Source organism: Gekko japonicus, unplaced genomic scaffold (assembly GCF_001447785.1).
Source record: "Gekko japonicus isolate JY-2015 unplaced genomic scaffold, Gekko_japonicus_V1.1 scaffold2054, whole genome shotgun sequence".
Lineage (NCBI taxonomy): Eukaryota > Metazoa > Chordata > Lepidosauria > Squamata > Gekkonidae > Gekko > Gekko japonicus.
The window spans coordinates 313,503-338,979 of NW_015165306.1; the positions used below are offsets into that span (position 1 = coordinate 313,503).

The following is a 25,477-nucleotide window of genomic DNA, read 5'->3' on the forward strand; positions in this document are numbered from 1 at the left end:
TCAACCCCCTCCAAATAGTCTTATTGCTTTTTAAAATTGCTGACCCGTATGTTTCTAAATGGTCTCAATCAATAAGAGAGAAAATTAATTCTTTAGGTATTGATTTAGACTCCCCGGTTAACTCCAATGAAATCTACATATCTCTCCTTATATATAATTGAATAGTGGGTGCCAAAGTTCTAAAATGCACTCCTTTAGTGTATGGATGCTTGAACTGTCAGTCAGAAGACGCTGGCTGGGTTGACTGGCTGCTTTGTGCAGTCCCGCCCAGCGTTTCAAGGTCTTTTGCATATGGAAGCTGATTGGACTTCACTACATTCCACACCTCAAACTCACCCCCCTCCCCGCAAGGCAGTTGGAATGTCAGTTGCATATGGAACCTTCAAGGTCTTTTGCATATGGAAGCTGATTGGACTTCACTGCATTCCACACCTCAAACTCACCCCCCTCCCCGCAAGGCAGTTGGAATGTCAGTTGCATATGGAACCTTCAAGGTCTTTTGCATATGGAAGCTGATTGGACTTCACTCCATTCCACACCTCATACTCCCCCCCCCCACGAGGCAGTTGGAATGTCTGGTGGTGTGTAGGTCCCAGGATCATGTTTTAAAAGCTGCCTGGGGGATTATGGACCATTCACACACTTTCAACCTTAACATACCTCATAGGGGGGAGAGGAGAATGATGACAGCTGCTTTGGTTCCCACTGCAGGGAAAGACTGCCCTTTCTCTAGGCAGAGGCTGGGGGGGACATAGGGTTGCCAACTCCAGGTTGGAAAATTCCAGGATATTTTAGGGATGAAGCCTGCTGAGGGTGGGGTCTGAGGAGGAGGAAGAGGGGGACCTCAGACAGATACAATGCCATACTCCCCACCCTCCAAACAAGCTGTTGCCAGTCTCCAGGTGACAGCTGGAGAGCTCTTAAAGCTCTGGTGCTAATTCAAAGTGCTGCAATTTGTCGACAGAGTAGTGTTTTGGCAAATCTTTAGGAATTGTTTGGTGCATTTACGATGAGGCACCCACCCAGAGCCTCTGGCATTTTCTCACTCTGCTGGCATCAAAACCAATTTAAGGCAAAATAAGAGGCTACTGAGAGGGGAGGAAATAAAGTTGCCAGCTTTAGGTATGGAAAATCCTGGAGATTTGAGGAGTGGAGGCCGGAGAGGGGGACATCAGACAGGTTACAGTGCCATAGACTCCACCCTCCAACCCAGCTATTTGCTCCTGGGGAACTATTGTTGCCAATCTTGGCCCAGCACCCATCAAACCATTCTCTTCAACCCCCTGCTGTGCAGCTGACTTTCCCCTAGGGTTGCCAATCTCCAGGTGGGACCTGGAGATCTCCCACTGCTACAATCCTGATAGGGTTGCCAACTCCCGATGGGAAATTCCTGGAAATTTGAGGGATGGAGCCTGAAGAGGGTGAGGTTTGAGGAGGGGTGGGACCTCAGACAGGTACAATGCCATAGACTCCACCCTCCAAACCACTCAGTCCCTCATGGGGAACCATTGTTGCCAATCTCCAGGTGAGGGCTGGAGACCACTCAAAATTACAATTGCTCTGCAGAAGGGAGGGTGGAAGTCAGCTGAAGTCAAAGGGACAGATAATGGTAGGTTGATGGTTAGCTGGGAAGGAGATGGGGTTGCCAACTCCAGGCTGGCAAATTCCTGGGGATTTGAGGGGTGGAGCCTGGAGAGGGTGGGGTTTGCGGAGGGGTGGGATCTCAGACAGGTAGAATGCCATAGACTCCACCCTCCAAACCAGCCATTTCATCCTGGGTAACAATTGTTGCCAATCTCCAGGTGAGGGCTACAGATCACTCACAACTACTCTTCAGGGAGCAGAGATCAGTTCCTCTGGAGAAAACAGTGGACTCTGTCATTATACCCTGCTAAGGTCACCACAGCAAAATGACACTGTTTCCCCAAAGCCAGAGCACTCCCCCAGAGCCTCTTTCTAGATCTCGTTGTATTTATTTCCACAACGGGCTTTACTGCTAGTTCCAAATAATTCAAAGGAGAATTCAGGATATTGACGTACAATTAATAAAAGCTAGAGCAGAGGGGACTTGTTCCCCCCATTTCCTGGGTCTTGCTTTCCCGCAAAACTCTATGGCTCTGTATTTTTCGAGCTTAACAAACCCTTCTCACAATGCAGAGCATTTATGCTGGCCAGATTCAATATATTTCCCTCAGCTGTGGTCACAGGGAGATACGAGGGTATCCTCTATGAGGCAAGATTCTGCAGATGCCTCTGCAAAGAACCTGACTCTGGTTCAGCATATCCTTTTAAACTGCCCGCTGTTTACTCAGCTACATTCACACTTGATTAGTCCCCTCCTCCAACTCTCTAAGGCTGTGACCGATAGAGGTATTAAATTCTTGCTAGTGGACAAAAACCATGAAGTTACTGAGCAGGTGGCAGAGTTCCTGGCAAATGTACTCAGGGGCCAAGAAAAAGAGGAAAGAAAGGAGGGAAGAGGAAGAGGTAAGGAGATGGAGAATGAGCAAGAGAGATAAGGTGTGTCTATCCTCTTTGGATAGTTAAGCTTCTTATTGTAACTGTTTTAATTACTGCGACACGAGATTACTGTTCCAAATTTTTATCTTTACTATATACAGTGTTACAAACTGCTGTACTCCGATTGTTTTCCTTTGTTGACATATGGGTTGATTTGTACTATTATTTTTATAGAGTCACTGTTATGCCAATAAAGGTTACTGGAATTGGATTGCTGTCAGGGCTGGTCCCAACAAGTCTTCCCTAAAAGGTTAAAACAGCCCTGGAAAAGACTCTGCCCCCTCCCCCCCCGGCCTTTGATGCACAGAAACCAAACCTTGGAATACTGTGGTTGCCTGGCAATGGCCACTGAGGGAATCTTTTTGTTAAAACTACGGGCCCTCCTTTTATCATTTTGAGTTCCCCCTCCCATGCATTTTTTTTTTAGTTTTCACATTTTTTTGGCAAACCTGGTCTGTAGAAAGATCTGTCTTGCCGTACATAGCTCCAATAACCGGATTTAAATATCCTCAAACTTCGTATACAGACAAGCAAAGACCAACACTACTCATGGGGGGAATCCCTCCATCCATTGCTCTGCTGCCAAGCCCGGGTCCTGTCCTCCATCATTGAGCATGCCATGGCTTCTCTCTCTCTCTCTCTCTCTCTCACACACACACACACACCACACACACTTGCTACTTCCTCTGCCCAGCTCCCTAATTGCCAGTGCAGCTGTGGGCAGGGAGAACTGCCAAACTTCCCCACCTGACTCCCTGATTGCCAGCTCTGTGAGAGGGTGAGGACTCCCACTCCTGCTGATCAACACCTTCACTGCCAGGTCAGCAGGCAGGTGGGACAGCTTGCTTGCTTGGTGAGGGAAAGTGAGGACTCTCACGCCCCTTGCCAAACTCCCTCCTTTTGGGCTTAGTAGGAAACAGCAAGGACTCCCACAGACAGGGCCAGCTCACTCACTAGGCAAACTAGACTTTCGCCTAGAGCGGGGCCATCATGGGGGCACTGGCGCCACAGCGGGCACTGAACTGAGCCACCCTCCCTCGCCAAAAGCCCCCCACCCCCGTCAAAAGCTCGTGCCATGCACCCTGGCCACCGCCGCCTCTTTGTCCCCCCCCCCCGATTCCCGATGCGGCCGCCCTCCCTCCTTCCACCCGCAGTGGAAGACACATCCCTTGCTCCAGAGATGGGACCCCATCCATGTCCACCGCCAGGGAGGGGGGTGTCATGCAGTGTAGTCCTTGGGGGGGGGTGGCCCCGATCCCAAGCTCCTTCTCAGCAGCCTCGGAGCCTTCACTACTCACCCGCCGGCTGTGGGGGGGAGGCAGGGGGGAGTCCCCACCCCCAGGGAGAAGAGGCGGCAGGCACAGTGAGGGAGTCTGAAGCGACCATCAGGCGAGCAGAAGGGAGGTGGGCAGTGGGACAGGAGAGAGAGCTGGTGGGCAGCCCGGAAAGGACCAGGCTGGGGAGTGGCGTGGGCGAGGAAGATGAGCCGTCTTGGGACCGGTGCTGCCTCCTCTTGACTGGTCCTCCTTGCTTCTGCCGGCCCGCCAATTCCTCCCAGCCTTTTTATCCCAGCAGCCACCCCTGGTTCCGGGACAAACCCCAGGGTGGGGGAAGGCTGACGGTGGCCTCCACTGTTTGGGGCTGGGGGGGCGGGTGGAGGGGGGGTTGCTCCCACAAAGGGCACTTCTTTCCTGGCAGGTGTCCCGCACCCTCCGATATTCCTGGGTGTTCAGCAGCCCAATCCAGCCAGCCTTGCTGCCACAACTCAGCATAGTGGGGAACTTTCACCAGGTGGATTTCTACCTGTCGCATGGCAGGGAGGGACCGGGGAGTCTGGATCAGGCCAGAGATGAGGGGCAGGATGGGGGCAAGAAAGCCTCCTGTCCTGGCTACCAATGAGGGGTCTGTCCTCCTGAGGTGCCCTGGGATCTATGCAGCCCAAGGAGCTCTCAGCACACCCAAACAGGATAAGGAGATGTGGGGAAAGAGAAAGATAGAGCGAGAGAGCGAGCAAGAAAGAAAGAGAAAATCTCTTTCTGCTGAGGGGTGTATGTGACGGGGGGGGGGCTTTTCGCTCCGGGATTTCTCTCCACACTGCATCTTTCTTGTTTCATCTCCCCCATCAGGATCAGAGCAATTCATGGAGGAAAGTCTTCCTTCTCTCCAAGCCCTGCCTGGAGGTTGGCAACCCCATAATTGTTGAGCGCACGGGGGGGTGCCACTGGACTTGTCCAATCACTGTGCTTTCCCAGGCAGAGAGTTTTAACACTGAGTACTGCCAGTACTGCAAAATGCATCCTCAGTTGCAAACCGCTGCCACCATGTCAGGTCTGACTGACCTTGGGGTTCGCTTCAATAGATAAGATTGCAGCTAGCCAGCAGACTGGAAACTCTCAGCACACAGCAAATATCCTTAAAAAGCTTATTTCATTTAATTGAATAAAAACATTCAAACACTCAGGATGTATGCAGTGCAGAAATCATCCAACCTATGAGCAGTCGGCAATAAAAACATTTAAAATGCAAAGTTATGTTGGCAATCTTAAAAAGAGAAGCTGCAGCTTCTTATGTGACAAGTCCTCTTAGACAGTTCAGTAGTGAATCACCATAAAACAGAATCCAGTTCCATCTCCTGAGGCAGCTTATCAACTCAATGTCCAAGGATACTCTGGTGCCTCCTGAAAGGTAATCAGCATCTCCTGATCTGGGCTACTGCCACTCCCTTGAGATAACCGAGGCTTGCAGCTGCCGGCAATTACCTCCACCAGGCTACCTTCCTCCTCCAAGGATGGATCCTGTCAAACTTATGACCCAATCATCAGGTCTTAGTAAATTATAGGCTCATTCAGCCCTCATCCCTTACACACACTTAAGGAACTGACATATATTCTAGGTATAATCTATTGTTCTAGGTATAATCTATCGTGTGCATGCACACTTCTATATGAAGAAGTGTACATGCACATGAAATATTATACCTAGAATAAAACTGTTGGTTTTAAAGGTGCCACTGGACTTAAACTTTGTTCTGATATATTTTAAGGCATTCATATCTTTAAAAATACCTGAGCTGTGATCCAGAAAGGATCAGGCCCCTAGCCATAAAATGTGCATTCCCATTTATAAGAAAAGGTACAAGTAATCTTGTGGATGTACGTCCTATGTCTAATTCCTTGTAATACAATAATAACCATAGCAAATGCAAGAACAAGAACACTGATACTCATTGCTTTTTCAAATGTCCCTGTAGCCGTGGACTGAATATGCAGGCATGGGCCCACAAAGTAGGGCTGCCAAATGCAGCCGGGGGGTGGGGATTCCCCCGCTTCGGAGCCCCGATTCCCGGCGCGCCGGAATCGGGGCCCGGGGGAAACCCGGAAGTGACGTGGCACGCTGGGGGCGGGGCCACGCCGTTTGAGGGGAAAACAAAGAGTTTTCCCCTCAAACGGCGGGGCCCCGCCCCCAGCGTGCGACGTCACTTCCGGGTGACGCGCACGCGGGGGTTCCCCCGGGCCCCGATTCCGGCGCGCCCACGCGCGCACGCGTCCGCACTGAGCTCTTGGACCAGCAGGAAGGACCCCCGCCGGTAAGTGAAAATAATTTGGCAACCCTACCACAAAGAGAGGACATTTCCAGGAGAGATTTCTAATACCATTCCCTTTCTAGCATACCTCTGTGCCCCATCCAACACAATTGATGAATGTCAGAGAAAATTGGAGGCTGCAGCAAGAGGATGAAATCAATAGAAATCTCTTCAGCAGGCACACCCACTGGGAGAAGATTTGGCTCCAGTTGTGGAGCTTGGTGTACTTATGCCAGCACATAGACAGGGATTTCTGATGATTTCCCTCTTGCCACAGCATCATATTCCTAATTCAGTTTCTGAGAGTCAGCTAATTTTCAGGAGAAGCTTTTTTTTTTTTTTTAAACAGTATTTTTATTTTCGTTTTCTTATGCATTACATCATGCATATATCACTTCTACATTCATCAGTATCTTAACAGAGTCATTATAATCTATCATTATACTTTATTTTCTTTAGTCCATTTATAAAACTTTACCCATCTGGCGTTAAATATTTCCATATCCTTATTTTCCAATATTGTAGTTAGTTTATCTACTTCAACTACTTCTTGTATTTTAGTAATCAGGTCTCTTTGAGAAGGTATCCTTTCTAGTTTCCAGTTTTTGGCAAACAAAATACGAGCTGCTGTAATAATGAATGCAATTACATACTTTTCTTCCATTTTCAACTTCTCTGGCATTAAATTTAACAGAAAGATTTCTGGTTTGAAAGGTAAAAATATCTCAAATATACCTATCAGCATCCTATTGTTGGGCTTTGGGGCACCTCCACCACATATGATAGAAGGTACCCACATTATGCTTACATTTCCAACAATTTTTCGGTGCATTCCTATAACATTTGGCGATTTTATCCGGAGACCAATGCCACCGGTGGAACATTTTAAAGACATTTTCCTTATAAGATATCGTTCTCAACTGTTTTGTAGTTAACCATATATTAGACCAGTCCTTTTTGAGATGTATGGGGTGGACTAAGAAGGTAGAAAACATTTTTGACAAACTGTATTTTTAAACACATCAATTGTGGGTGTAGGAGTTCAGAGATGAGTTCCCTCCATGATTACTCCTAGGAGACTTTCAACTACAGCTTTCAATCCCAGCCTGATTAAAGAATTTATAGAATCCACACTACAAATGTTGGAAAACAGAGGGAGAGATCTTAAAAGATCACACCTTCAAAACAGTAAAGACCCAAGATGAGAAGCTGTGTTAGTCTGTCTGTAGCAGCAGAAAAGAGCAAGAGTACAGCAGCACCTTAAAGTATAGTAAAAGTTGTGCCAGGGTAAGAGCTGTCTTCATGAAAGTTCATACCCTGCCACAAATTTTGCTAGTCTTTAAAGTGCTGCTGGACTCTTGCTCCTTTCTACATGCATTCTGAATATTAAACATTTAGTTAATATACACCAGAGTGAGATTGCATAGCATTGTAAAGGTTTTAAGTACTTTACACACTCCGTTTCAATGTAGCAACTACAAATACTTTTGGGGTGTTACTTACTTGGTTTAGGATTAACAACAATATTCTCAGAGGAATGTTGTGGAGGGAACCTACAGTTCTCGTCTTGACCATCATTACTCCCATACTCTATGACTTCCACATGTCCAAGGGGCACGCTCCATTTTAGTAAATACCTTTGGCCGGTCACAATGCTGCTCCTTTCATGAGAAGAACTAAAAGGAAGATGAAAAATAGATAAAATGGTACTGACTATCAAATATTATCTCATTTATATGCAAGGTATGCTTTCCTTAACAATGAATACAAATGAACACATGAACTGAACCAGACCATTGGTCCATCATTGTCTACTCAGATTGGCAGCAGTTCTCCAAGGTTTCAGCTGAAGGTCATTCACATCATCTATTACCTGATCCCTTGACTGGAGATGCCAGGGATTGAATTTGGGATCTTCTGCATCCCAAATAGATTATTGTTATTTAAAATTATAGACCGCCCTTCCATAGAGGGCTCAGGGTGGTGCACAACAGGTTAAAATCCAGAATAATAAATAAATTACAGATTACAATAAAATCAACAGCATTAGTCAATGGCTTAAAAATGCAGTTCGTTCCCTCCCCCAGGGCAGATCAGGGACCAGTCATGGACGTAGGCCATGATGAGAGCTACAATGTGGGCCATTGCTGTCCTCAACCGTAGGCCTGGTAGAACATCTCTGTCCTTGAGCAATAGCTCCTCCCCAATAAGGGACAGCAACACACTGCAAAAGTCATTTTAATTTTGTCCTGTCAGTATACAGCAATGACAAGAAAGTCAAGGATTGTATTGAGCATTTAAAAAAAAAACTTTCCTAGGGAAAAAGATGGTTTTTAGAGGGTATTTTTTGCAATTTGTCTGTGTGTGTGTGCCCATGCTTGGAAGCCATGGAGAACTCTGGTGACTCCTACTGGAGAACGGAGGACATTCAGAGAAGTGGCTTGATAGCCTCCCACTGGCCTCTCGGCCCTGGTATTCTCTGGAGGTCTCCCAACCAAATACTTGCCAGGGTCGGCCCTGCTTAACTTCCAAGATCTGACGAGATGGGGCTTGCCTGGGCTATCCAGGTCAAAGCTGGGGAAAAGATGTTTTAAGCTGTTTCTGCAAAGTAAATAAATAAGTTTCCTAGGAAAATACTTTTTCCTACTTAAAAGATCAGCATTCTATCACTCAAAAGGGAAAAAACAGTTTTGTAACCTTCCCTTTGTTTTCACCAGGGCTCTAGTCGGGGGGGAGCTCTCAGGTACGGAGCTCCGGAAGAGAACCTCTAGGGGGCGGGGCCGTCACATGGTGAAGCCCCGCCCCCTTCTTTACCCCGCCCTCTGCTTCGATCCTCATTCCGTTTGGGAATGAGGATGAAGCAGGAGGGTAAGTAGCCGGGCCTTCTGACACACTTCCGGTGATGTCAGGGGGTGTGGCCTTCTGTCACTTCCGGTGATGTCAGGGGGCGTGGCATATGCAAATAAGTTATGCTAATGAGTTATGCTAATGAGCTCCGGCAGCTCTTTTTCTACAACAAGACCCCTGGTTTTCCCCATCCTGTGTGGTGCTGCAATTTGAGGAAACACCTTGTGTAGCCAATCTCAGATCATCACTGGCTGTCTTTGTGCTGTGCTGTTCATGGTCATGCAAAGTATTCTCAAATCAAATACAACATGCAAGGGGACAGTAAGAAGGATAAGGCATACGGAGCTGAAATCCACACACAAGCTCTACAGAAAAAAATCTTAACAAGAAAAAAGTACAAGCAGAAGTACAGGAACAACAGCCCTTCATTTCATAGAAAGCAGGATCTTAATTTTCTCCTATACGCCCCCCCCCCAAAAATGTGGAAGTCATCAAACTTATTACTGTCAATATACTTATTCTCCCAGTGTACCATATGTGACTTTAAGTGAATCTGCAGTCACCACGACTGGCACAAATTCTCATGGCTCCTCCTTTCATTCAGCATTTCTAATTAGTGCATAAAGACAGGCCCTGTTCACTTCAGAATGTCAGAGCCAGAACAGTTGCCATGGGGATGCTGCCAAGAAGAATTTCTTTCCCAAGAGCAGCCCAGCCAGCCCACAGCATTTGCAAATATTTGCCACCTACACCATGATGCAACCCCTCGCCTACATTCCCAAGAGAGTACGGAACACACATAACCGGATGGGGCAAACATTTGCAAAGTGTGTGGGTTGGGCAAGGATCATTTACCATTAGGAAGCCATTTTCAATATACTGTTCTTACAGAGCGGAATGTGTGCTGTGCTTTCCTAGAGTCACTCGACTGGGCATTCTATTCAAGATATGCTACAATGATTAGTGTGTAATGCCTTGCCAACCTAAAGCAAGGAAGAAGCACTCTACACACAGTAAGAGGAAAGCTGGATACAATACCGTCCAATTAAAGGGCTTAGAAGGTCCATTTTACCCCATGATATATTGTCCCAGGCTTTATGAGTCTAGCTTATTGAGGCCTTATCATGCTGTGGATTAAATGGTGTTTATTTTGGTGAGGATTCCGCATGGTATTCAAGTACCAAACTTGACTTTTGAGGGCTTTGCCCTTTGCTTCACTCACCTTGCAAACACATATAGAAATGTATTTCTAATGTGATGGCAATGAAAGAGGAAGTGATATATAAACAAAGAAAAAGTTTGTTGGGAAAAGAAGTTCCTGAAGAAACACTAGTTTGTGTCCCACTGAACTTTTGTGCTCATGGAAGATGTGGGCTGGATCCTCCCAGCAGTCCTCCCTGCCCCTCCCCCCCAGCATTCCTTACCAGCGCTTCAAAGACAAATGCAGGGGGAGTGGGGGCATGCTGGCATCGTGCCTATGCACAATATTGGTGCACAACCCTGGAGTGCCTGCACAACCCCAATCCTCCTCGCTGGCATGAAGTCACTTCCATCAGCAGGGCATGACTTTCTTGCCTACCTGCCTCCGCCTCCTGCTGCAGTCCAAAATGCCACTTGTGGAGGGCAGGGGGAGTCGGAGGTTCTGCAGGGGGAGAGGAGAATGGCAAAAAATTGCCCCACCTGCTGTTAGTGGAAGTTTTCTATGACGGATCACTTAGAAGTTGTAAAGGAATTAAAGAAAGCTTCTACTAAAAGTACTCTCTATATATATTTCAATACTACAATCAGAACAATTTATTGCCTAATATGACAGGCTTTTTGGCAGTGATTTAGATCCCAAAATAGATTTGGTCGAAAACACAAATATCTGTGAACTGTGGAGACCCAAAGGAATGATAATCTAGTTTTAGATGCTCCGCTTTTATTGGTATTCTAGCAAAATGAAGAATGGATTTGTTGCTGTAGCAGATTCTGAGATAAAAGAAAGCTTGCAACCAGGTCTCAGAGATAAGCTAAATGTGCTACCATGGAAGATGCAGTTGGACTAGAACAAAGAAAGCAGAAAGCTTGTGTACAGTTTTAAGTTAAAAGGGCAAAGCCCAACACAAGCATCTGGTTGCTTAGGTTTTGAATAATGTAAAGACAGCCCACTCATGACAAAGGATGGAATTGCCAACAGTCCTTGGGGGAAATGTTGTGCCCCTTTAGCAGAGGTTTAAAGAGACATTAAGTACCAAGTGATGCTATTTACCTCCATGCCATGAAAAGCTTCAGCTATCCATTTCCAACAAGGGACAGGACATTTTTCACCAGGCCAGTTGGCAATCCTAGACAGAATGACACATTTCGGAAGAGAGGAAGAGCCATGTGATGTTCATGATTTAGCCTGAATGCTAATACTACACTTTCATTCAGCATTAAACCTGATCAGTTATGAAGTAATTTAAGACCCTGCATCATACAACCATTCCACCTGCTAGCTATTGTTGACTTCAATAAATCTTAAAACAATACATGTGATTGATGCCATAGACTACAATCTTAAAGATTACAGGAAATCTCACCAAACTATCTGAATAAATAAGGCTTAGCATTAGGTGTAAAGCTGTGGTCTGCTGCATGACACAAGAATATCAGGTCACACTTGTATGTTTGGTTGGGCTTTTGCTTTAGGAACCCAGAAACCCTCCCATACACGCTTTTTCAGTACCATAATATACTGGGAACTCCAGACGCTTGTGAAAAAGGCTCAGGGGGAAAGAAAAGAAGAAACCTAGCTGCACACAAAATCCTTGCATGGGTTGCTCCACTGCATCACAACATAAGTATGAGAGCTGCTTTGCAATCCTAACCCCATTCAATCAATCAGAGATGTAAAACAGTATGGTACATTACAAGAGGGAGTGTGCAAATGCCAGGAAATCTATAGCAGAGCTGGCAGCAAAATTTGCATCTCCCAGATTAAAGCACCGATCGTTACAATATTAAACATTTGCAAACAAAAGGAAGTCTTCCTAAAAAATCAAACAGCTCACAGTGAGTTAGGCTTCAGCATTTGGAGCTGTGTTTATGCTATGCCAGATTACTGAAAAATGAGTATACTGGCAGGGGCCTTCCAGAGACTTGATAAGAGGCTTTTTGCAGCCCATATTTTAGGAAAAGAAACTTTAGGGTGCAAAGCGTGTGCTGTGCCACCAAAACTGGAACCTCTACAATGTTACTAACGTGATGCCACTGTGGTACACGCCCTTGCAACATATATTACTGAAATGTGCTGTACTTGGAGCTGCTCTTGAAGGCTAACCACAGTAGATAAAGAATGCAGCATCCAGAGTGCTGACAGCAGTGGGTCATAGGGACCATGTCACTCCAGTCTTGTTTCATCTACAATGGCTCCCAATTTGCTTCTAGACCCAATTCTAGCATATTTTGAGGACTGCCTACTCCCATAGGAACCTACCCAACCTTCTGGTCCCTGCTTTGGGTGGCCCCACCACCTAAGACTAGACAAGGGGCAACCCAAGGAAGGGTTTTCTTGGTCATGGCAGTGAAACTTTGGAGCTCCCTCCCTCAGGGAGATTCACCTGTCTCCCTCTATTGTGGCCTTCCACTGGTAGGTGGAGACTTTTTCGTTTTGTTTGGCATTTCCTCATTAACTTCTTTAGCCCTCCTCCCTCTTTATCTGTTAATATGTTTTGATAGTATTTTGTTCCAACGTTTGACTCATTTTAATGTTTGCTGCCTTGAGGGCCCTGAGTTGGGTCAAAAGGTAAACAAACAAAACAATACAATTACAACACTAAGCTATCAAGAGTACCGTTTCTGTAGCTCAAGATGAAAACTTCCCATAACCATTAGCATGTGTGCACAAGTGCATGTACAGCTCTTTTTATCTCAGGCTTCTTAGCACTTTTTTAAAGAGAATGTGAGTAGACCCTTACCGGAAATGCACCGTAGCACACATTAATACATCATTTAACATGAACAGCCGTCGTTCTTTGGTTTTGACTATTTCCCCTCGGTCATTGTAAACAGTTTCCAGCATATCGTCAGTTCGTATGAGGTATCTGTTGCCACTGCTAAGTAACTGAAGTATAAAAAAAGAATATATTAGCCAATTCATGATATAACACTCCTATAGCTTTGCCTATATATCTTTAAAGCACACATGAATTCATACATGCATTCGGCCGTTATTGTGCCACTTGCACTGGCTACCAATTGAGTACCGGGTCCATTTCAAGGTGTTGGTACTAACCTTCAAAACCTTACACGGCCTGACACTGGCACATCTGAAGGACCACATCTTCCCATATGTGCCCCAAAGAGCCTTGCGCTCAGAGGACCAACATTTACTGGTTACCCCCGGCCCAAAGGATGTTCGTTTAGCCTTGGCCAGGGCCTTTTCTGCCTTGGCCCCAGCCTGGTCGAATCAGCTCCCTCTGGAGATCAGGGCCCTGTGGGACCTTTTATTGTTTCACAGGGCCAGCAAATGGTGCTGTTCCACTAGGCCTTCAGTTGAGGCAGTGGGCATCCACCTCAGTTGGCCTCCCTGCTTTAGTTCCCAACCTGCTGAAAGGGCCCATCTGATTCCACCTTGCAGCCCCTACATATTTATATTGCTGCTACCAATTTTATTGTTTTTGTGATTTTAATGTGATTTTATTTTAACGAGTCTTTGACTCGATTTGTTGTGATCCACCCTGAGCCTGTTTGGGTAGGGCGGAATAAAAATCCCATAAATAAATGGTATGCCATTCTTTTGTTGACCTTGTTCTGTGGTGCTGAAGACATCACATCATTTCCATTAAAGGCATTTCTTTACTGTTAGCTGCTCTAACCATCACCTAGCTTTCTTGCAGAGTTGTTTTGAAAATGGAGTAAAAGATCAAGTCCAACCTTAAAGCCTCTTCAGCGGTCTGTTAACAAGACTTTTTTTGACATAGTGACTTTTCCTTCCATGTCTCTCTATCTTTTCTCTAGGCTGGGAACTCCAAGGCCTATTATTATCTCTGCCTTAAGAACTTAACACTAAAGTCAACATCCTGCCTAAGAGCATTTAGTTTTATATCACAAAAAGAAGCGCTCTCAGCACATTCGTCAGCCATCCTACAAGCCCATGTTCAGAATGGAACTGACAAACATACATGCCACCCTTAGCAATTTACAAAGCAATCTAAAAATATGATAGAGATAATTTGCTGTTCTGTACCATCGCTTCCCTTTCTTGGCCACTAGTATCACCTTCAGCTTCAACAGGGGACAGAAATAAAGCCCCTCCACAGCTAAGGTGGAGAAGGCAGCTTTGATGGAAAGGAGGATGAAGTGGCTGGAACAAACAGGAACAGGAAAGAATGACCACTTGGTACACTCATCTGGTAATTCCATTGTGAAGGGCAGTTGAAGAATGAGCCATGAACTCTCTTTTTCACCTTGGGCTGCATTTTTGGATATTGTGCTGTCACAGGTCTACAGCAATTCTTTGCAACTAGATGGTTTTGTCCACACAGGAAAATTCAGTTGCAAATGACTGCTATAACGTGATGATAGCATAATACCTGACAATGCATGATACAGCCTTGAAATCCATAGGAATTAAAAGTCATTAACTCTGGGTTGTTGATATTTATGCTGGTTTTCTAAGTCTTACCTATTTTTGCTATTCCTGAACTTTAAAATCTACTTTCCTACAACATTATGAGAAAAGATGAAAAGCTTTTCCAGTTTTGCATAACATTGAAATACATTTGTGCAGGAGACACAGGAAGGATTAGTCAGTAATCAGAACAACTGTGACCATGGACAATAACTGTACCTTTATGAGATAATATGTCATTGTTGTGAAGCTATCCTCCATGCAGTTCAATGGAATAACATTCCCATAACCCCACGTACATACAGCACAAAAAAACCCCAAACATTCCACAGCATCTGAGTGCAAAAACCACTGCATTCTAACCCATTTTCTCAATGAAGAAACCATGAGAGCAAACTGTGCTGTCCCAACCTTGTTTAGATATCGTTCATTCATGGCCTTTGCAATCTGTTTTATTTCACATCGCTGGTCTGCATCCTTCTTCCTTTCATTCAGTTTCTCTGCCAGCATCTCAAGTTCTGTGAGAGCCATCTGCAGAGGCAGCCTGTCAGGGTGGCCTTTAGTAGTGTTCTTTAACATATCCTTAAAAGAGAAAGCAGAGCCTTCATGGTTACTCTTTCAGCACAGTTCAGGATGCTTTATCCTCTGGAATCCATCACAATGATCAAGCCTACTATGCCTGACCAGTGTATCTACAATCTACCAGTGGAATCCGATTGACAATACAATCTGCAACGAAAGCATGGCATGACATGCATTCTTAGTACTTCACAATCAAAGAATTTCATACTTATCTGAAGACTGTTAAAGCCCCCAAAGTGGTCAGTTTTTATTGTCAGCTTTGTGGTGGGGTGGTGGGCTGTGGTTGAGGGGCAGATGATTCAGCATCTGTGTTTTAGCCCTTTTCATTGTATTTCAACTGTGCATTTGTTTTTGAACAACTGCTTTTACACCTCCTTTGAAACAGTGTTATTTATATCTATTATTTATTCAGAATTGCCCAAACAAATGGTCTCAAATGAACAAGTCTAACTTTATCTCAGTTCCCAATAGCCCACCATTAACATTTCAACCACTCTCTTTTTATTCTGTTCAATACTACTAGAGAACTTTGCGCCAAAGCATATCAAAGCTCTCTCAGAGACGTATCAAAGCAGAAGTCCCTTGTACTGTTAACACCATGACTTGCCTGTAGCAGGAGGATGAATTGAGGAAAACGTTGTATGGGTTTCATCATTAAGCCATAAAGTGTAATCCTATCAGGACTAGATTCTTGGCATAGCTGTAATGAGAAAAGTCTCTGTTATTGTCAGTATTGCTTGTGAGAAAATAAAAATGTTAGGCCTATAACACTGGATCTGAACTAGATATTTAAAGTTCATGGACTGATATTGGTGAGATGACTGTGAAGATATCACCACTAAAATAGCAGAGCATTTGTTCCAGGAGGTCCTTGGTTCAGATTTTACTTGTGCTATGTGGCCTTAACAAAGGCACTTGCAATATTAGGGTGATAATGGAGTGACTTTGCAAGGATTACAATAAAATAATGTGCATGACATACTCTAAACACTGGAAAGCACTGCATTGACACTACTAATTGTATGCTAACGCATAACATACTTTTTGAGAAGATATATTTTGAGAAGATGGAAATGGATGTTTGGCTATGTGCACACATTCACATTACCATATGTAAAATATTACTTACAATTGCAACTTAATCAGCAAAGCCCGAAAGAATATAGAATTTTTAACTAGATACATAGCAAGTTTGACTGATTTTGCAGTGTTAGAAGTTGTAAGGCACACTAAACAAAACAGTCAATTACTGCAAGCTAGGTTCAGGTAGATCCAGATAGTCAGCCGTGTTGGTCTGAAGCAGCAGAACAAATTTAGAGTCCGGTGGCACCGTTAAGACCAACAAAAGTTTATTAAAGGTATGAGCTTTCAAGTGCAAGGCACACTTTTTCAAATACATTGGAATGGTAGATGAGGCTCTAACTTATACACAGGGACTTAACAGCAAATTAACATGTAACATGGTGATGTTCAAGTTATGCAAAGTGAAAAACCAAATAACAAGTTAAGATTATAAGGTCTACAGTTGTAAAACAATAAATATGTCAAAATAGCAAATACATGTCTAAAGGTGTTTTTTCTGATTGTAGGAAGTAACAGAATCTTAATTATCTCCTCTCAGGCACGGTGGAGGGCACTTAACAGCATGTTTTGAGCTGGATGTAATGTTGTCAGCAGACATCCCAATATTCCTTGCATTACATTCAGTATTCTAATATACTATTCTGAAAAAGAAATCCACTAAAATACAGAGGATTTATAGTCCTTGTTGAGAATACAAATGTGAGATCTGAATGAGTTAGCATATGTAATGGGATAAAAAGCCAACATCCCCATTGAGTCCTGGGGAGGTTTTTGTTCCAAGTGTTGAAATAACTTGCAGTTCAGCAATTTCCCTTTCCATTTCTGTTACTACCAAAGATAGCTTAACCAAATGCAACTCATATAGAATAATATTCTTCAGCCTGATGTAAACCTATAGGAGTAAAAGCAGGAGGTTCTTCCAGTTCATTACTATTAATCACAGCTACTTCCTACAAACTATGCAAGACAATCCAGCAGTCAAACCCCAGGAATATCTGGAACCTGAAGGGCTTGTTGTCATAAAACCTCTCCAGAGACAGGTTGGAACTGTAGCAACAGACTGCAAAAAAAAAACCTACCAGCTGAGTTGTCCAGTGGCACCTTTTAAGACCAACAAAGTTTAATTCTGGGTATAAGCTTTTGTGTGCATGCACACTTCTTCAGATACACAAAAGCCTATAACCAGAATTAAACTTCGTTGGTCTTAAAGATGCCACTGGATTCAAACTTTGTTCTATTGCTTCAAACCAACATGGATGCCCACCTGAATCCAAGCTCTACTGAGACTGTCTCAGCTGAAGAAGCACCAGTGGAAGCTGCACAACCCCTAGATAGGGTTGCCAAGTCTTACCTGCTGCTGGAGCGGGGGGCACCCCGCCTTGCTCCTGGAGCGCGTGCACGCCGCAACCCCGTCACCCGGAAGTGACGCGACCACGCCAGGCATGCTGGGGGCGGGGCCACGACCATCTGAGGGAAAACCATAGAGTTTTCCCTCGGATGACCGTTTTCCCTCGGATGACCGTTTTCCCTTGGATGACTGTGGCCCCGCCCCCACCGTGCCCGGTGTGGTTGCGTCATTTCCGGGTGACGTGCACGTCGCGTACTTTGGGGGTGGGGTTCCCCCCGGGGCCCGATCCGCCAGTGGCAGGGAACGGGCCTCTGGGGCGGGGGTTTCCCCGCCCCCCGGGGGGACTTGACAAGCCTACCCCTAGAGCATGTAATTTCCCAAATAATGACTGGAATTTGTGGCAAGGACATTTTAGTACAGAACACCAGAATCTGTCAATCCCATTCTTAGTCATCAGTGAGTGGGTAGAGAAGGTGTACATGTTACTTGTAATGAATGCATTTTAGTGACCTGTAGAGTGACAGTATATCACCTACATACACACCTACAGCATGACTATTAAAAAAACATATACAAATACATACATGAACAAATCTATACTATATTTGGTTTGTTCAGTGCAGAATTTATTAAACAGCGGCCAGTGAAAGGATGAAGCATTCATATCCAGCTAATTACAGTTACTATGATAGTCTGCAAAACTGAACTGAGCACCAATTAACAAAACAGACCCAGTAAACTAAAGGCTTAACAAGACAACACTCAGGAAATTAATGACAGGAACATGGATGTTTTCAGCCCCCAACTGGCTGCTATTTGAGAGAGCTGAAAACCCATACAAGGATTTCCAGAGTCTTGTATAGTCAAGCCTCTAATCTAGTTAAATTCTTCCCTCTATTTGAAGACCCCATTTTGTTCTTACCTACCCAATTTTTTTAACCTAAGAGCACTCACCTTTAAAAATTCAAGGAAGGCAGGTTTTGTGGCACAAGTTTTCTTCAGAATCCCCACTGCAGTGCTAAAATTGTTTACATATTCACTATATGCATCTAGTACCATAGACTTAGAAAACTGAAAATGCATAAAAATAAGAGTGTTACAAATGTAGCTCCTGCATATAATTTAGTACTAGTCAGCATGGAGTATTCAGCATGAATATTTAAACACATATACAAAGAAAATTCACACCTTTCCTAAAAACAACAAAAAGTTACTGGCTCTATTAGAATTTTTGCAAAAGACATAATCTGAACTTGTGCACAGATCAGCCACACATATTTCTTTGGCACAAGATCTTCCCCAGTTTGTCACAAATACAATGATGATATAGAATTCATAGGGCTCTAAGGGTTCAGTTGTTATCATTCCTCCCCCCCACCGCCCCGTCCAATTACTGATTACTTACTGATGCAACAAAAACATCTCCAATCATTTCAACAGAATCCCACTCAGAGACGCGACTGGCCAAAGCGATTTGGAACATTGAATGACACTGAAGGATTTCTTTAATTCGATAGAAGACCACCTTTAGTTTTCTTTCACTCAGTAATTTGGGTTCCAGCTCTGACAGGGGTTTCTCATATTGCTGAAGTAACAACGATGAGTATTATTTAAATAATCATATCTCAAGGATAGTTTAAATTCATGTTTATAGTAAAAAACATATAAACTGGTAAGAATGAATCAAAGTAACAATTTTCTCCTCAATGCCAATGAAATAACCAACTAGCTGTGTCTGAGTTTAGAAAGGCAAAGTGTATTTAGTCACCTCAAGAATCCTTTTGAGAGCATCCACGTAATTCTTCTCACTGTCAACGACGGCACCTAAAATATATCTTCTCACAACCTGTTATATAAAGAACAGTTACAAAAATCACATTTTAAGAACTACAGTCAATAGATACAGTAGCACAGAGTTTAACCATAGTCAGTGCTAACAGGCTCCATCTCCACCCAGTTAGTATTAATCATAGTTAAGGTCTACATTAGCCAAGTTCCAGTTCCGGTAAACATTAACCACAGTTAAGGGAGTATGGATTTGTGTGTGCACAAAAGTACAAACAGTAATACAAAATCAAAATTGATATCATGACCTAAGCATGCCACCTGTCTCATTGGTATTGCTTTAGGAAAACTGCTAGATAAAAAGCAACAAATATCAAAAAGTGAAATACATACAGACAATACACACATCTTCTCTAGGATTGGATATGAGACTACTTTTAATGTTATTTCCCTCCGATTCATTTTAAAACCTTGACCACTCTAATTTGCAAGTGCTTGGGTACATTAAAGGGAACTTAGATTGTTTAATGTGCGCTCCTCAAAGGAAGTTTATTCATTGACACAAGTAACCCATATTTACTTTTTCATAGATAAAATTATTTTGGACTTTTCAGGGCCCCTGTGGAAGGAAAAGGCAGCATATTGCTCCTCCTATCCCCTTATATTGCTCCCCTGCCTGCTGCTCCATTCTGGGAAATAGGCACTCATGCATGATATTTTTGAATGACATAAAGTTACCAATTCTGGCATGGTGCTCTGGGGGAAGGGGTATTGCTGGGTCCTTGTGTGTTTGGGTTGCTGTTAAATCAGCACTGGGAAGCTGGTTTCTTCAGGTTTGATGTTAGGAAAGGGTTAAAAAGCCAGGCAGCTTCCCGCATGAGTGCCTGAGGGTGGATCTGTGGTTGTTAGCTTTGCTTGAGTGTGGCTGAAGACTTCGAAAGATGAAATAATGGCTTCCTCACTCTCATACTGGTGCCAGACAATGGTAAAGGAGCTGCTGACACAGCAAGATTCTGATCTTAATCAGAAATCTCAATGCAGACTGGGATACCAGTCTTTGCTGGGAAGGCAGGGGAAAAGGGCTAAGGTGCTGAAACCTACATTCACAAATTGGGTGTGTGTTGCATGTTGTCAAGTTACTTTCAACTTAATTTATTTATTATTTCTATTTGTATCCCACCTTGCCAGGCACACTGGCTCAAGGCGGCTAACAGAGTTAAAATAACATAAACAATACAGAGTTAAAATGATTAATAAATACAATACCAAGTTAAAACAGCAACAGTTTACAAGTAAAACCGACAGATGGTGGCAATAATCCAAATCACACCCAATGATAGGGGTAGTATCCAGCAAGGTTTCAGGCCAGAAGATGTTCTAGATTTCAGGCCAGAAGATATTCTAGGTCACATTCATCAGTGGCGGCTCCTAATCGAAAGCCTGGTGGAAGAGCTCCATTTTACAGGCCCTGTGGAACTGTAAGAGGTCCCACAGGGCCCTGATGTTATCCGGGAGCTCATTCCACCAGTATGGGGCTGCCACTGAGAAAGCCCTGGCTCTCGTGATATTCAGCCTGGCTTCTTTTGGACCAGGGAGGGTCAAACTATGTTGCGACCCTGACCTCAGTGCTCTCTGGGGCACATATGGAGAAAGGCAGTCCCTCAAGTAGGCAGGCCCCTAACCATATAGGGCTTTAAAGGTTAAAACCCACCGAATAAAGCTATCCTGGTGGGAAAATATGCAATTGAGATCATGTTTTGAGAAGGATGAAAAAAAAGGAATTTATTGTGAAAAAAATGAACTGGATAAATTATGGCTATCGACAAATGATAAGTTAATCCAAAAATTGTATAATTTGTTCCTTACTAATTTCGAATTGGATGAAGAGGTTAAATGTACAATGATTACATGGATGCAAGACTTAGGCTATATCATAGAAGACTGGTCAAAAATTTGGGTAACTGCAAAACAAGTACGAGCAATTCCATATAAGGAAAATATATTTAAAATGTTTCATCGGTGGCACTGGTCTCCGGATAAAATAGCCAAATGCTACCCAAACGCATCTAAAAATTGCTGGAAGTGTAAAAATAATGTGGGCACCTTCTATCATATGTGGTGGAGATGCCCCAAGTCCCAACAATATTGGCAGAGGATACATAAGATGTTAATAGATATGTATGAATTAGATATACCCTTCAGACCAGAAACTTTTCTGTTGAATGTAATGCCAGATAAGATGAAAAATGAAGAAAAATACGTTACGGGATTTATTCTTACGGCAGCACGCATATTATTTGCCAAAAACTGGAAAGCTGAGAGGATACCGTCTCGTAGAGAATTAATTACCAAAGTGTGGGAGGTAGTCGAAATAGACAAATTGACTACAATACTAGAAAATAAGAATATGAATATATTTACTAATAGATGGGGAATGTTTTATAAATGGATAGATGAAAATATGATATAAACTGATACCTAGACGACTCTGTAAAGGTACTGTAACATGGATGCATGATGTAATGCATAAGAAAACTGAAATAAATATATTTATAAAAAAAATAAAGGTTAAAACCAGCACCTTGAACTGAATCCAGTATGCTATAGGCAGTCAGTGCAGTGTCCTCAACACAGGCTGGATGTGGTCCCGTATAGAGAGACCCATCAACAGCCTGGCTGCAGCATTCTGCACTAGCTGCAGCCTCCGGGTCTGGGACAAGGGCAGCCCCATGTAGAGAGTGTTGCAGTAGTCTAATCTCAAGGTGACCATTGTGTGGATCATTGTTGCTAGGTCATTGCGTTTGAGGAAGGGAACCAACTGCCTAATCAGCCGTAGGTGGTAAAAGGCCACCTTGGCAGTGGCTGCTACTTGGGCCTACATTGTTAAGGAGGCATCCAGGAGCACTCCCAGACTCCTAACCCTCGGCACTGGCACCAGTGGCGCCCTACCAAAGGTCGGTAGTGGAATCCCTACCTCCGACCCGTTCCAACTCAAGCATAGGACCTCCGTCTTCATTGGATTCAATTTCAATCGACTCAGTCTAAGCCAGCCCGCAACATCCTGAAGCGCCCGCTCCATGTCATCTGGGTTGGAGTTGGACCGACCGCCCAACAACAGATATAGCTGGGTGTCATCCCTATGAATTAATGACCTCCAAAATGTCCTATCACCCTTTCCAGGTCTTGCAAAATGAAGGCTGTGGCTTCATTTACGGAGTCAATCTATCTCATGTTGGTCTTCCTTTTTTCCTGCTGCCTTCAACTTTTCCTAGCATTATCATATTTTTCTAGTGACTCTTGTCAGCTTGTGACCAAAGTATGAGAGCCTCAGTTTAGTCATTTTGGCTTCTAGGAAGAGTTCAGGCTTCATTTGATCTAGAACCCACAGATTTGTCCCTTTGGAGGTCCATGGTATCTGTAAAACTCTCTCCCAACACCACATTTCAAATTAATTAACTTTTTTCCTGCCAGCTTTCTTCATTGTTCAACTTTCACATTCATACATAGTAATGGGGAAAATCACAAATTAAACCATGGTTTTGTGTGATATCTGAAGTGAGCCATTCTTTTAATCTGCTTTCTAGTTATTTCTGAACAGTGAAACAAACATGCATTAACCATTCTAGAATTACACTGCTATCCATTAGAATAACGTATTTTCATAACCCTAAATAACATTTTAATGTATTTTCTTTGATTTCAGGTATCCTAAATAAATAGAACATGGCAGAGGCACAAAAAAAGTGTACAATATACATACAGAAATGAAGATGCAAGGGATGAAACTGACTCCTACGAGCATATAATGAACTTTACAGGCTTGTAGCTAGTCAAAGTAAGCATGTTACTGATGATGCCATTAAATGACTGGACCAAAGACACTGGCAAGTACTGAAATCATATAACAGTCCTTGCAGGCATGATATAACACACACTGAAGACAACTCATGAAAAGACAACCTTTGCCACCCAACAAGGTAGCTAAAGATTATGACAACCCACATTATACTGATGTAGATTCACAGGCACTTGTTCTGAAGAAGAAGAGGAAGAAGAAGAGGGAGAAGAGGAGGAAGAAGAGGAGGAGGAGGAGATTGGATTTATCCCCCGCCCTTCACTACCCAAAGGTGTCTCAGAGCGGCTTACAAACTCCTTTTCCTTCCCCTCCCCACAACAGACACCCTGTGAGGTAGATGGGGCTGAGAGAGCTCTTGACAGAAACTGCTCTTTTTCAAGAACAGCTCTTATCAGACCTACGGCTTGCCCAAGGTCATCCAGCCAGGTGCAAGTGGAGGAGTGGGGAATCAAACCCGGTTCTCCCAGATTAGAGTCCGCGCACTTAACCACTACACCAAACTGGCTCTAGGAGAAGGCTAACGTAAAGCCAGTTCATAGTTCAACATGCATCATATTCCAAGAGGCCAAACATGATACCTTAAATACCATGTTTATGTTTAAACCTGTTACCTTTACCTTAAAGATTTCTTTCCATTGCTTTTATCTATTTAAAATATTGGAGTTCCTGGCCTCCCGGCGAAGCCGATGAGGTCCGGGGGCTGTTTTGCTGCCCTGGAGGAGACGGGGCAGCAACAGATGTGGGTGGGGTGGGCAGAGCTGGCTCGGCCAAACCGTGGGGCTCCGCTCCCGCCCAGTCAGTTGCTGACTCGTGCTCAAAGGTGTAGCTTCGAGCACGGAGGGGGAGGAAGGAAGGGCAGTGGCCTACCTTGCTAGCCTGGGCCCGGTTTGCGGAGGTGTCTAGCGCGGCGAGCCTGAGCGGCTCCAGTGCTGATTTGGGCAGCTCTGGGCAGAAGAAGAGAGGCGTCTGGTGGTCTCCCGGAGTGGCAGCAAGCAGTGGCCCTCTTTTAGGCAGCCACGGCTGCATTTCCTTCATCCCTAGGGTTGGCAGCAGCGGTTTGCGGCGTGGTTATTTCAGGAGTGGCTCTGGGGAGGGTATCGGCCCAGGTGTCAGAACTTGCTCCGTCAGGGGTGGCCCACAGCGTGGGGAGGCGATCACCAGAGATTACAGCCAGCAGCGGTTGTTGAATGTTCCCCCTCCCCCCCTCAAAAGGGCCCTTGATTCTGTTATTAAGAGCATATTGAGGGGACGGCTTTGGAAATAGCAGTGCCCGCTTGTGTTTTGACAGTGGCGGACAGTAGTGGGGCCCGCACTAGCGCTGGGTGACAAGAGAGGGCCAGTAGAGGCTGCAGCAGTAGCCCCATAAGGGCGGCATTTGGAACAGGAGCAGTTAGGCGAACTCATTCCAGTCCGCCTCAGAACAGCAGTCCCATTACAGGGTGTCAATTACTTTAAAAAAAAATCAGTCAGCAGAGTCCCCATAAGGGCAGTGGTCGAGCCAGTGCCCCTTTACCCAAGCGGGTAGTTTCAAACGGCTAGCCGCATAAAGAAGGGGAGGTTGGTGTAGTGTGGCTTCCCAAGGAGATCTCATAAGTGCGGCAGTTGGTTCGCTGGCCGTTAGGCCATGCAGGGGAGTATATTTAAACGGCGCAGTCTGCATTTAGGGCCCAATTTAAAACATACCAGACGCTCTTTAAACGGCAAGGAACTAGAAACGGCTGTGGGCCCAATGGTCCTCGACCAATTTAAACTGGGCGGCCATTTTTACATCACCAACCAATAGACGCTATTGGGTGGTCATTTTTAATAGGTCTGGCAGACGTGGCCATTTTGCTTTTTATGACCCCTAAATATGCATAGGCTAGGAGTGAGGAACTCTTATCCCTGGGATAGCCAGTTTAGGGGGGCATTATCATAGGACGCCCATTTTGTGGCAGTGGCCTTGATGAGGTGGCATTTTGGACAATAGTATGGTAAAGGTGTGAGGCTCTGCCAGCATTTATAATGCAGCTTCCACATAATAGTGTCAGAAGGAGTGAATGGGCAGCCACTTTTTAAGAAGGGCAATTAAAGAATTCCTAATAATAATATGGGCCTTAAGCAGTTTTGATTAATGGCCAGGGGGCTGCCGGCCTAGTTAGCCGATTAGGCAGTTGATGGTGGTTTAGAACGTTAAGCCTTATGTCAGTTGCCTAGGGTTTCCAATTCAAACGGTCACCGTTGGCGGCAGGTCCACTGGCTGTTAAGCTGTGCAGAAAAGATATTTAAACACACAGT

General features: G+C 44.4%; 1 protein-coding gene across 1 annotated transcript in view; it reads right to left on the minus strand.

Moving 5' to 3' along the window:
• Positions 1 to 19,405, minus strand: part of LOC107109754 (rho guanine nucleotide exchange factor 10-like) — a gene marked incomplete at its 5' end in the record, with an annotated part of 99,195 nt that extends 79,790 nt beyond the window's left edge. Inside the window, 7 exons of the mRNA XM_015410442.1 lie at positions 7,607 to 7,779; positions 12,892 to 13,037; positions 14,958 to 15,128; positions 15,736 to 15,828; positions 18,514 to 18,630; positions 18,965 to 19,144; positions 19,328 to 19,405. Of these exons, the coding sequence (XP_015265928.1) occupies positions 7,607 to 7,779; positions 12,892 to 13,037; positions 14,958 to 15,128; positions 15,736 to 15,828; positions 18,514 to 18,630; positions 18,965 to 19,144; positions 19,328 to 19,405 (958 nt within the window). The remainder of the gene's footprint in view (positions 1 to 7,606; positions 7,780 to 12,891; positions 13,038 to 14,957; positions 15,129 to 15,735; positions 15,829 to 18,513; positions 18,631 to 18,964; positions 19,145 to 19,327) is intronic.
• Between the last annotated feature and the right edge of the window lie 6,072 nt (positions 19,406 to 25,477).